This window comes from Calonectris borealis, chromosome 19 (assembly GCF_964195595.1).
Source record: "Calonectris borealis chromosome 19, bCalBor7.hap1.2, whole genome shotgun sequence".
NCBI lineage: Eukaryota > Metazoa > Chordata > Aves > Procellariiformes > Procellariidae > Calonectris > Calonectris borealis.
The window spans coordinates 3,331,820-3,345,000 of NC_134330.1; the positions used below are offsets into that span (position 1 = coordinate 3,331,820).

The window sequence follows — 13,181 nt, forward strand, 5'->3', positions numbered from 1 at the left end:
CTCCATTCACCACAACTCTTTGGGCCCAGCCGTCCAGCCAGTGTTTTACCCAGCGAAGAGTATGCCTATCCAAGCCATGAGCACCCAGTTTCTCTGGGAGAATGCTGTGGGAAACGGTGTCAAAGGCTTTACTTGAAGTCTAAGTAGACAACAGCCTTTCCCTCGTTATGCGTGCAGGGATTAGGTAGGCCTATTAAAATCCATCCTAATCTCTGCAGTTACTTTTGTGTCCGATTTGTGTTCACGTGAAGATGCTGTTGATCCAGAGAGGAGATACATCCACTGTAGGAGTGTTTATTAGAGAAGCAGTGACGGGCACCGAGCTGCGCTGGCGTGTCTGATGCACCTTTGCTCTCTGCACCTGACCAGGTGTGGTGCAGGAGCCAGTTTCTGAACAGGAGCTGGTATTGCTGCACGGAGCTCCCTCTTGTAAGGTGCAAGTCTTTGCACTTGTCCTTGCTGAGTTTCACCAGGTTGCTGTCAGCCTGTTCCTCCAAGTCCCCCTGAGCAGCAGCCCTGCCCTGGAGCACTTCGACACATCCTCCTTTGGTGTCACCTGTAAATGTGATGAGAGTGCAGTCGGTTGTCTTTGCCAAGTCAGTGATGAAGACATTGAAGAGAACAGGTCCCAGGACAGCCCCCTGTGGTACTCCACTTGCCTCCAGGTAGAGTGTGACCTGTTAATCGCTACTTGCTGAGCTTGATTGGCCAAAAACGATAGGCAAAACCAAAAGGAAAGTGCAGCTGGGAAACTGTGACTGTGATCTTGCGTTTCAGACAAGTCAGTGTGATGAACACCGCAGAGATGGGAGCTGGGAGGTGGGAAGTGTTCCTGTGCCATCCTTACCGCTTTGGTAGAAGTCATCTTTCCCTTCCTTCAGGAAACAAGTGGTGAGTTGAACGCTTCCTGAGCAGTGAGCAACAAGAACTTCAGGGTACTTTCCGGATGTTAATTAACTTTCTCATGAAATTTTATCTTGTGCTTTGCTTTAGAACAATATTCTAACCTATCATACAGAAAGGTTCTTTTTCTTTCTAAAACAGTGTGATAAAGAAACAGTTCATCCAAGAAAAGAAGGGTTTTCTCTGATTGACTGGCCTCGTTCATGATGCACCTAAAAGGTCAAAGATTGTTTTGAGAAAGTATTTTAAAGGATGGGTCTGTGTTTTCTCTCTGTCTGAGAATCTACTTAAAACTTCCATAGCGGTTCTTGCAGTGTTAAATAAACTTACTGTGCTAGGACATCTGAAGCTACTATTTAATCAGTCTTATACTTCCAAAGTATTAGAATGTAAACATTTTCCAGCATTAGGTCTGAAAAAGATGACGACAATTAAGGTTCCTTAATATAATTTTGTCAAACTGAATTATTTTGTATGGTAGTGACATAGAATGAACAAACATTGGGGGCTGTGCACTTTGCGATAGGTGAAAGATTATATGTGATTTGGTGCCAGGTTTTTAAAGTAGTTGCTCAACTACTTAGCTTTGAAAATCCGAATGACATTGGAAACTTTCAAAACTGAGGCTAAGGAACCTCAAAGGCTTGTAAAATTGTAGAAGTAACTTTTGAAAATTATTTTTGAAGATACCGTTTTGTACACCTCAAAATTCCATCATTTTAGCAGCGTGAACTTATCTAAATTTACTCCACAATTACATAGAATTCAGGAAATATTGATTATTTATCGCTAAATGGAAAGTCATGTGAGTTTTTTGACATGAGTGTGAAGGGGAGCTACGTCTTGTCAGTAACAGTGTCTGGAACGTTAAAAGATCACAGCAACTGGTGTGAGCTTAGTGGCACCAGCCTTTGTCTCTGAGCCATCGCACTATTCAGAATTTTGGAAATTTTTGTTTTTAAATCTGATTAACTTGTGGGTGTTGGAGAGCTAGTTTGAGGCTGGCATTGCTGCACTAGTCAGATTGCATCATCATCAGCTGCCCACTAATTATCAGGAAATTTATAGCTGCATTAGGTAAATGTCACTTCACTGCAGTGGCCTGGAATAAGAGCGTTTTCTGCTCTGAATTAGCACCATCGGCACGTCTCAGTGAGAGTCTATCCAAGCAAGCTAAGGGCTTTATTTATGCACAAGCATATTAGGGTTTTAAGAAAGGCTAGCTGAAAGATGTTGTATTGCTTTTTTGAACCGTAACATCTCTCTATCATAAATGTGTATTTATTTATTCATTATGCATAATTACATGTAAAGCGTTTAAAAATAATTTGCTAATTCCAGAATGGCTAGATCTGCATTCAGTAACATAATATTCTGTGTATACTTAATCTGCAGGAACTCTTCAGAAAGATAATCCAGAACAAGGATTACTTGGTCTATAGTCCTTCTGGTAAAATTCTGTGTTAGGTGATGCAGTACCTCTGCAAATCTAAGCAAGTATTCTCAAATGTTGCAGAATTAAATACTGTCTCCTGAATTCATGTTCTGAGTTGCTCAGTAGACCAGTAGCCTCTTTGACTGAGGTTTTGGGCAAATAGTTACCACTGTCTATAAGTAGGGAAGGAAGGGCACGCAGTTGTCCATTCTGATGCACAAACCTCTCTTGGAAAAAGCTGAAGGATCTCACACCCCTAAAGGCTGAAGATAGAAGAAACTTGAAGGTTAAAAAAAAAGATAGATGTGTACATAAAAAATCCCACCTTCATTCTTAATGCACTGGAAATAAGATTCCTAACTCTTCCCAAAAGCTTGTCCAAAAGACCATCGTGAAATTCCTTGTGCTTCAGAATGATGCCAGAATATCCGAAGAGTTTGACACTATGAATTCTTTATAAATACCAGAGTGAATGATGGCTGCTATTCTATGAATGACAACATCTTAACAATTACAACACACTATAAAAATAGAAGGCCACTTAAGAAATGCTGACTAAATTCTCGACAAACTTATCCTTTACATCTGTTTTAAGGAACTAGATAACTTTAGTGGTCCTTTTGCATTTTCTACCATAAAATCAACCATAAACTTTTGAAAATTCATTTCTTTAAAAAAATTGTATGTGCTTGAGCTGCACCTGGTATAAATTTTTCAAAAAACTATTTTTTTAGAAAACTATAAAGAGAATCTTTGGACTTTCATTTACAGTGTTGTTTGCTTGCTTGCTTTATAATAAATAACATGTAAATGGACAGAACTAATTTTCTGCTGGTTTTGCTGGGTGATAACCTGGAGTTACGTATATTTCATATTGGGTTTAGATATCCTCCCAAAACACTTCCTTAATTACGTCTGCTTTCACAAACAATCCTGTAAAGCGAGAAACCAAAATTGTAGGCAAAGCATTGCTTCTATTCACCGAGCCCCAGTGCACTTTCTCGATTTCTGGGTGTTCATCTATGCAGAAAAGGCACCTACCACACACTGCTATTGCATAGTAGATTCACTGCAGTTAATTAGAAAGTAGAAGAGATTTAAAGAAAGTCGCTGTCCAGTATTAAGCACTTGGCTTCCCTTCTGTTTTTACTCTTGCTGCTTTTATGGTTCAAAGTGATACAGATCAGACAAAGCTTTTGCACTGTGTTCAGTGGGCCTTTCTTCTGGGTTAGTAACACAAGCATTGGCACAGGCCAACTGAACCACTTACTTCAAAAGGATCTTTTTATTAGATAAGAGCAGATACTTACACATCGTAGTCAGAGGAATATAATTTTTACAAAAGACAATTCTGCCTGCAGGTCTGTTTCAAGGTTGTATTGAAGTTGCTTCCCTTTGTTCTTCGTAAGATGCAAAACCCCACGATCCCCCTTCTGCCATACCTCCCAATTCCAGCGTGCAAGTGAAGGACTGAAATTCTGGAAGTAAATTAAGTCTTAAACAGGTTTACTGCAGGCATTAAAACTGTCTTGAGAGAGAAGACTTCATCTCTTCCCTCTGCATAGTTAATGATACAGAGTTCTTCCCAGTATGTTCAGTAGGAAAACAGTGATTGCTTTGGGTTTTTATATATAGTGTGTCTCAGTGTTTAACTACCTTGTCTTATGTGAGGGGTGATTTTACTTGGGAATTTTGAATTTGACTCAGGTGGAGCAAGACCAAACCATAAAAGCAAACATCAGTCAGCTGCACCTTGTAAGCAGCTTTATGTTAACATACTGAACACGGTTCTGATGATCCACATTACTTACTGAAAAGCCTGTCTTGCTCGTGGTGGTTTGCAGGGCTCCAACAAGCAGCTGGGGGAAACTCAGTTCTCCCCTGCAAGGCTGTATTTAACTGTTTGTATATGATACTTTAGTTATTGTGGTGAAACTTTATTTGACTTACCATTGTACCAGTTGGATGCTAAGGGTGGGGAGGAACTAAATGTGAATCTGCTGTTTCTCTGCGTCATTAATGCTAGACTTAGCACTTGGGTAAAACTTTGACATGTGCAGAAGTAGTTCTCCTTACTGGCTGGAGAAGTTAATGGCAAAGTTGAAATTCCGCTGATGTAAATGGGTATCTTCAATCATACCTATCCCAAAATACTTGGGGTTTTTGCTGAAAAATATTATTTCATCATTTAAAGCCAGTATTTGGAAGGGCCTTGAAGTCTTTACATGAAAGGACTAAAGAGCTGAAATAAATAAAACTAAAGGATATGACATACAGTCCACTGGAGATAAAAAGTATTGTTACTGTCTCTATCTATATATATGCATACATGCATACATGTATCTTTCCAGTTTGCATTGCTTGCCTTTGGAAAGCTTGCCTTGGAAACAACAAAGGCACCTCCCTGTTTGGTAAATAGCTACCATTTGGATAATTTGAGCTCAGCAAAGTCTAAATTGCTTCTTTGGATGTTGATAGATCTCTACCAAAACTTGGCAAAACTAATTGTGTAAATCCTACAGCCTTTGCAATAAGCTAACAAGCCAAGCAGAGGTTTTGAACAGCTGCTGGCTCTGTTCCTTCAGCATCAACTGACTTTTTAGGGCCTTTCCTTAGCCATTAGCAATATAGATTGTGAGAAGATAAGACTCTGACGGAACAGAATTGTGTTAAGGTGTGCGCATGTAGCATGCATAGTTTTTAAAATGACCTCTAGAGATTAGTTTTAAATCTCTCCCTCATATTTTATAGTATGTTAGGGGTTCACGGTGATATTTAGCTTTGTTGCCAGTGGAAGAAGAGTCGGCAAAATCTAAATGGCCATTTCCAAAATTTACCATTCCCTGGCTCTAGTGATGACCTGCCCAAGGGTGGTTTTTTCCTCTAGGTTCTCCCTCGCTGTAGCTCTGAGCTTGGTCCATCTGAGGGCTGCATTCATATTGTGTATAAACCAAGATCATTCTCTGTTCCAGAAGTTAAAACATTCCTGAGATGGCAAACGGCTGAGAAGGTTTGCTTCAAAAGATGCCTAATTACTCTGTGTAATAGCATTTGTTGTAATTGCCGGTCTCCAGGGAAACAGGTAAGCACAAGGCAAGTGCTGGCAGAGGCAGACGGTGGCTTACACGCAGATATAGGAAGGGACGAACCCTTGAGGTCCGTTCAGTCCGTGATTCCGATTGCTGGTTAATGTTTTGCAAGCTGGGCAGGTTGCTTTTCTGGAATGCAGAAGTATGTTGCATACGTCCGTGTAACAATCAGTGGAGGGCTTCTCATCTGCAATAGTAAATTAATAAACAGCCAGACTGTTCTTGCATAAAACTTTTATACTAGTGCTTTCCTATAAGAAATGACCTTATATAATTAGGTACATTACAGTAGTATGAATTTATAATAAATATGTATATAATGTGGCGTTTAGATATTGCATGATTTAAAATATCGTTATGTTCTAATTTGGAAATGTTCTGACAAACGCTGACTGGGTAAAAGATGCTTTTTCCTCTAAATTTAACCTGAGTGATCATTTTTCAAATGTGTTATTAGTTTGATACAAACAGAATACGGAATGGATAAAATAACTCCTCATACAAAACAAACCCATTTTTGATGATAGTGATTTATTGCTAGCTTTTACCGTGTTTCATATAGAGCTGCTCAGAATTAAACATGGTGCTTTAAAAATACTTTATACAGTGTTCCCAGAACATACATAATTTTGAGCAACTTTACTGACAATTGCTTTTTTATGGGCCTTGATGGAAGCGAATGACAATCTTCGCGTTCCCTGGAGGAGCGTCTATGTTTGCAGACAGAGCCGCTGTTGTGATTTTATTCATGATCTAAGTACAATCTCAGAATTCTGGACTAGTCAGAACGGTTGAGGTGTGCGGTGCAGGGGTGTGGCGGCTGTCCTCTGGGAGGGCTCGGGACGTTGGAGTCTAACTTCTGTCTTACGCCCTTTGTGTTGAACATGGTAGCCCGATGTTGATGTGATCCTGAGACGGCTGCTCCCAGTCTGGCGTCCCCTTACCCGGGGTGCAGCTGAGGTGAGCTCCGGTATGTTGCTTACCCGCCCAGCTCTTAAATCCTCATTAACTAGCTTGACAACATGAAAGCAAGACCCAGGACACTTGTGTTTGGTCTAAGTTTTGGGCACCATTGAGCTTGTTAGAAAAGAGAGAGCCAACATTTCAACAAGTGTCACAGCCGCGTTCTTTTTTCGGAAGGCTGGTGCTGGAGCAGTTCCTACTCCACACAGCAGCTTGTTGAATGCAAATAATGAATGTTAATCCAGCCTCATTGTTTCAGGGTCAAACACAAAAAAAAAAAAAAAGAAATCAGTCAGGGTGACAATGTGGTAAATCATGTTTGTTTACCTTGCGCATTAGGTTGGGTTTTGCCTCTTTTTTGAGCTATCATTTTAGCGTCTGCTTTTCATTCTCTTTTAGCGTGTGTGTACGAGAGCAGGCATTCCAGCTGAGTTCAGTCTTCCTCGTGAGGTGAGGACTTTTGTCCTCTATTTGTTGTTATGCAATATTGTGCTGCTTTCAGTGATGAAGTAAAGGGGAAAAAAGTGTCTGCCAATATGACTGTGATATTTGGATGATTTATCTCATTCCTTTTCTGAGTAACCTAACTTTGACATTATTCGTGAACTCCAAGCCTTGCTTGCGTTGTTCTTGCTAGTAGAAAACACAGCGAGGATGTAGTGGGTAATTGAACCCAGATGCACCGAAGGCTGCTCAGCCAGACTGTTATTTTAGCCTACACTAGTAGGTTTTTTAATACGAGTTTGACCTTACTTTGAAACATTCTCAAAATACCATACTTTAATATCAATTTATATACTCTTGCTTTAAGATGGGGTAGAGTCATTCGAAAAAGTAATGAAACACTTTCTATCTGTTAATATAGGAGATACAGAAAGAGTTTGGGAGTTAATTTATGTATCTAAGGAACAAGTTTTACATGCTGCCTTTCTAATTGGAGCGTTATCGTGTGCCTGTAGTTGGGATCGTTACCATCAGGGAAAACATATCTGTCGGCTTTAACTGTGCCACTTGTATGTGCCTGCCTCTGCAGCAAGGAGGCACGTTTGGCAGGAGGGTTTGAGGTACGAAGTGATACAAAGATTTACCAACAGTCTGTTTCAGTAAGTTATTAAATGGAGTTTAACAGCCATGGTACATATTCATCTTAATTATTTTTAATGGGAGGTAGATGCTTAGTGTATGTGTTCTGTGAGGTTAAGCTGCGTTAGTTAAACAGCTTAGAAATGCATTCCTGATTGAAAAAAGAAAAAAAAAAAAAAAAAACACAAAAACGTTTCACTGCCAGAATGGTAGTTTGATTTTGACATACATGTAATGTACTTTCCATATCCACACTGTATTTTCCTAAAGGAGGAGCTGCTAATAGCAGTAGAGAGCAGAGCCGTATTTCCCTCCTCAATACATGCTTTGTCAGTAACAACTGAGCACAAAAAAATCTTATGTATAATTAAATTTCCTGTGAAGATAGCATACTTTTTTCTGCTTAAACAGAACTGTTTTTCATGCATTATTGCTCTGGTCAGGTGGAACCGAGGTTGCTACCTTTCTAATGTGTCTGTATAATTATTTTTTGTTATGTGGTGGCAGGGAGTTAAAGTTTTGTGGTTGTACATCAACAGCTTAAAGTAAAGTAATAAAGAAACAAGGTTTTGTGGTAGATCTTGAAGTTAAATGCTTAAATTGATTAATTTTTTCAATTTCACTCTAATTTAGGGTTAATTCTTGTAACTGCTCTTTGTGAAACAGAAGGGGTTTTTAAGGGGTGTTGAAAACGAGTGGGTTGAAGTTATTTTAAATTCTGAAGTATTGTTATACACGCTCGCCGTCGGTTCAGCTGAAGTGGTGCTGCTATTAGTTTCAAACTGTAGTCCATCGCTTTGTGTAAAAAGCGAAGCTTTCATCGGAGTGATGGTGGCAAACTGCTTTAAACCTGTTTGGCTTTGGGCAGTGCAGCTTAAAATATAGAAAGCGAGAAATTAAAAATGGTTTAGTGTTTTTCTTTCTCTTCTCTTATCAGAAATGTTCATTCAGACTATAACAACTGTTAGAACAAGATAACAACTTCAGGCCAGCTGTCAAATGTTTACCATTATCAAACCTCTCCCTAGGGTAAGATGCGACTTTGGCTCGCCTCACCGGCAGTAATTTAATTTTTCCTTCGTTCTGACTCGGAAATGGCAGCATTTTTCAAAGCTTCCTCCCACTGATGGCTGAAATTTTCCTTGTGAAATGATTTCCACCAGTCTTGAATCTTTCTTGCTTCTGCCGTCTTCACCTTTACTGATGGTTCTGCAACTCATCACCAGCTATGCAAACTGACAGTTCACATCCTGGGGCAGCAGCCGGGTCTGGCCTGCAGAAAGGAGCAGCCTGACCAAATTTACGCTCACAAGATCTCTTAATTCACAAAAGCATTTGCTCTAGTTCCTGTTCTCTGCTGCAGGGGCTTTTGGGGGGGCGAGCAGGAGAGCGGTCGGAGGGGAGAGAGGCACTCTTCACACTCTGCTGAGTACACAGGCTGCCGAGATGAGAAACAGACGGAAAGAGACATTTCCAGCCATCTTGCTGATCTGTGCAGGGGTTCACTGAACTGTGCAACATAGCACCAGACCCATGTATCATTTAATGTGCTAATTTCTTCTTTCTTCTTTTTTTTTTTTTGAGTGAAGGAGTTTTTCATTTTGTTGACAAGCATATTAAAATTAAAAGTGGAAACAGTTAAAAGAGAGCCTAAAATGTAAACTCAATACCCACCGGTTACTTCCTTCTTTGACATTTAGAGCTATGGAGAGATCTGCTTAGTTTTGAAAAGCCTCTGACAAATGAGAATAGTCAGAATAAGTTTTCGATTTGGTCTGAACTGCACGTAACATCATGATTTTTTTTTTTCCTCCCTCACAAGCTGAAACATATGCCATATGCTTGCCCAAATGCTTCCCCTTCTTGCACCACGAGACAGATACGAAGCTTTTGTTACATTCTTTTCCTAGACAAATATTTTGTTCCTTCTCCCTTGCAGCCACTCCCTCCCACCCAAGGCAGTTTGCAGCCAGAGAAAAGCGATGCTTCCCCGTAGCCCCGCTGCCGCGCAGCCATTAGCACAGCCGGGGTGTGCTTGCTCAGTAGCAAAAGGTCATTCAAACACTTTTTTGGTATTCTTTGGCTCTCTGTTGGAGGCTTCTCCTAAGAATAACCCATTTTACATTTTTGTGATTACTTTGGAGAAAAAACGTGCAATAATACGAGAATGGAAATGGGGGGGGGAGGGAGGGACACAACATTCCAAGTAATTTGATCGCACTCCTGTAGTATTTGCTTTGGTACTTTCCTATCATTAGCTATCCAGTTGCTTAAGGAGCAGCTGCACAGTCTGGTAAATCAATATACGTTGTAGTCAAAAGTTTAGACAGAAGGAAAAGTTAACTTAGTTTGTGCTAACATAGATCCTGATCTTGCTAACTGCTATTCTAATAGAAGGTGGAGGAATTTTTAGCTCTTTTCATGTGTAAAGTAGTCCTGTCTCTCAGTAGTGGTGGAGTTTTAAAAAATAAAAAAAAAAAATAAAAAAAATTCTAATGGCATCTCGAGTCCTTAGCATTAACTCTACTTGTATTTTCTGTTTTCTGAGCGATCAGGCATTCTGAGAAATACATGAGAGATTTGCAAACAGGGGCAAGGAGGGGTCAGATGTATCAAATGCGTGGATTCCAGCAAGCAGAGTACCCTGCCTCAGAAATGTGAATTAATAGGAGAGCTTCTTTCTGCATATACTTTGAGGAGCACAAAGTAGTGGTACTGGTCGAGATATTTGTCATCTTAATAAACTGACAAAATGGAAAAATAAACACGAATCTTATCAGTCTGCATTTTTGTTCGGGATGAAAGTGTTTGAAGAAAAATCATAAAGGAATCCATGGTAGCTCAAGGAGGTTAAACTCAACAGTTGTTTCCTTTGAAGTGTATGACCACGAGGTTAATTGCCAAAACTGCTTGTGGAAAAGGTGGTAACAATTTAACAAGACTGTACAACTGCAGCGGCTCAGATGAATATCAGGTGTTTGCAGATGGGTGTTTTTTTTTTTGCCTAACAGGAAAAGGGGAGAAAAAAACAGAATGAGAACCAGGGGACAGAGCGGGAGAAGAAAAGCCCGACTAAACAGCCAATAATTCCTTGTTTGCTTTGCCAATGAGGCTGTAATTGGCCGGGAGGTTAATCGCAGCCTGTGGATTGGCGGGCGGCAGCGCTCGCTCCACGCTGTTAGACAGGAGACGGCAATTATGAGAGCTTTCACGTCTCTTCTTCAGGCTCACGACGACTCTGATTTATTAATCCCAGTAAGACTGCTGTGAGGAGTTTACAGTTCAAGGCACGGGTTTTGTATTTCTGCTGCTTGCAGTCAAGTTTATTCCAGAATTTAATTTTCCAGTTCTGGATCTATGGGTTCATTTGTCCCTTTCTGAAACTGCCATACTTCTAAATCTTTCTTAATTTAGTGGGAACAAAGTCTTTAAACACGGAATTCCCTGAAGCCCTCCAGAAACCCAATTAGGTCAATGCAATATAATTGGAAAGCTGAAATCCCTTATCATTAGTTACACTGGGTAAACAGAGATGCAAAAGTGTGATATGAACAGAAGTAGAAGAAATTCTTTTAATGTTGCTTTTCACTTCTAGAGGGAGACCCTTTATAATTTTAACAATATCATCAGGGTATTTTTAATTTTGTCATTCCTCCTCTGAATTCAGCAGTGGGTTTTTTCCATTGTTATATTTTATATCTGTAGCAATTTGTGGAACTTGGAAAATGTGTACAAAGTACAGCTTTTTCAAGCTTTTTTGCTGTAGACAAAGAGTTGGCAATGCCTGAAAACAATGAAATGGGAAAGAATCTTTAAATCGTTAACTAAACTCTTTTGAACCTCAAAGAAAGTTTGTTTATGACAGAAAGCTTGCTTACAAGTCACTAAATCCCTATTTACATAGATTTCTCTCGGTCAGTTATCCTTAATGAACTGCAAGTTTTATTAACAGCAACTCAAATAATATTTTTATGGCTTGATGTTTAACTGAGTGATCGGCAAAACTTTGAAACCTTTCTGCTATAACATAATTTACTTGCTCAACTGTAAAGCCAAAGCAGCAGCCTGAATCCTAAATTCAATGCATGCCGTAATTTTTCATGTCTTGTTTTGCTGTTTTCATATTCTGTATTAAAAGCAAAACTTCTTCTGGTAAGAATCCTCCCTTTGCAGCAACAAAACTCTGCGCTCCAGCTGGAGCATCAGGGTATGTTGCTGACCACCATTCACAGCAGTCAGGAAATGTTGTGTGCTAATGTATATGATGCAATTCAAAAGATCACATCTCTTTGGTCTGGTAAAGAATCATGAATTTGGGTCATGATGAAATCGCCCAAATAATGACACTCTGGAGTATGTTATTTAACCTGTTGCTTACTTTTTATAAACAGAATTCATTAAATCATGAAGTCGGGCATCTACGGGAAGTGATTACAACCAAAGGGCAAGGTATTTAGAAACCTCTAGTTTCATCCGTTCCTATGAGATCTGACTGAGCGAAAGAACTAAATTGGCTGCCGAACACCTATAAATCTACTGTAGGGTCTTGTCTGCCTAAGCCATTTACATTTTTACGATTCGATTATGGCCCTTACATTGTTCCTATGCCAGCGATGTTTTACAGGTGGCAGAAAACCCCACTTCCAACCCTCCAGAAGTTACCTGCCAGTCTTGCTTTTTTATTAAACCGACACAGCATTTATCTAACACTGTTGCTATAAAGCATAATTCACATTTCTGAGAGGGGGAAACGAACTCAGTTTACAAGTGTGATCTCTCTCCAATATTGATTTAGGCTCTGCTCATGAAGACAATGGCATGTTGAAAATATGTTGCCTAATATAGACCCTCCTTTCTTATTTTTCAAATTAACATGGTCTCTGATGGCATGCGGTGGGTTGGTGTGACTCAGCAGACAGAAAAGTGCCAAGCAAGTCTCAGCTAGAGCGAAGAGGAGAAGCCAACTCTCATTCAGTTTTAAATTTTAAGAATATTGCTGCTTTGTTATAAGAACACATACTCACTAAAACACATGGGGGAAGATATTCTCCCCCATCATTCTTCTTTATAAAAAGAAAAAAAAAAAGGGGGGGGCGGGAGGAAGAAAAGAAGGCTTTGCAATCTGCATATGCAAATCTTGCCATGTTCCTCCTAAACAGAAGGAAACTCTAACTCTCAATAGATATTTATTTTCTAAATTGGCGACAGACATGCAAGGGAGAATGTTCAAATGACTTCAGCTCTCTTTCTGCCTTCATTATGTCAGGCTAGCAGATCACATATGGCATTATGGAAATCAGTAAATGAAAACCATATTGATCAGCATTGAGAACAAATGTAAAAAAGCTGGACTAAAGGAGGAGAGGTGGAGAAGTATGCTCCACTGTTCAACCTGATAGGCTCTCGTTAAGGCCTTTAATCATTTATTAATGTAAACTCCCTCCTTCCCTTTCCACTCAAATTACCTCAGCCATAGAGCATCCTGCTCCATTTATCTTTTAATGTTTCCTTTATTTAATTTATTTTTAAGCTATACATTATACTTTTATTACAAAATCAAGTTTTTTTCTTTTCTAGAGGACAGTATTGAGCAACCAGATTTGATATAAATGTCCCAGCAAGCTTGCTTGAGCATTAAGGGGAAGAACGAGCAAGATTTGCTTTTCGTTGGATGGCAGATTCGGCATGCTGGAGGACTTGCAGTGAGG

At 39.7% G+C, this 13,181-nt stretch overlaps 1 protein-coding gene across 14 annotated transcripts in view; it reads left to right on the forward strand.

Annotated features, from left to right (window-relative positions):
* BCAS3 (BCAS3 microtubule associated cell migration factor) overlaps positions 1-13,181 on the forward strand; it is a 373,812-nt gene that overhangs the window by 199,225 nt on the left and 161,406 nt on the right. Inside the window, exon 24 of one of the 14 annotated variants that reach the window (XM_075168430.1) lies at positions 8,502-13,181. This exon is cut by the window's right edge and continues 15,485 nt beyond it. The exons of the other annotated variants lie outside the window; for them this stretch is intronic. Coding sequence (XP_075024531.1) covers positions 8,502-8,506 — 5 coding nt within the window. The 3' untranslated portion in view covers positions 8,507-13,181. The remainder of the gene's footprint in view (positions 1-8,501) is intronic. 14 annotated transcript variants of the gene reach the window in all.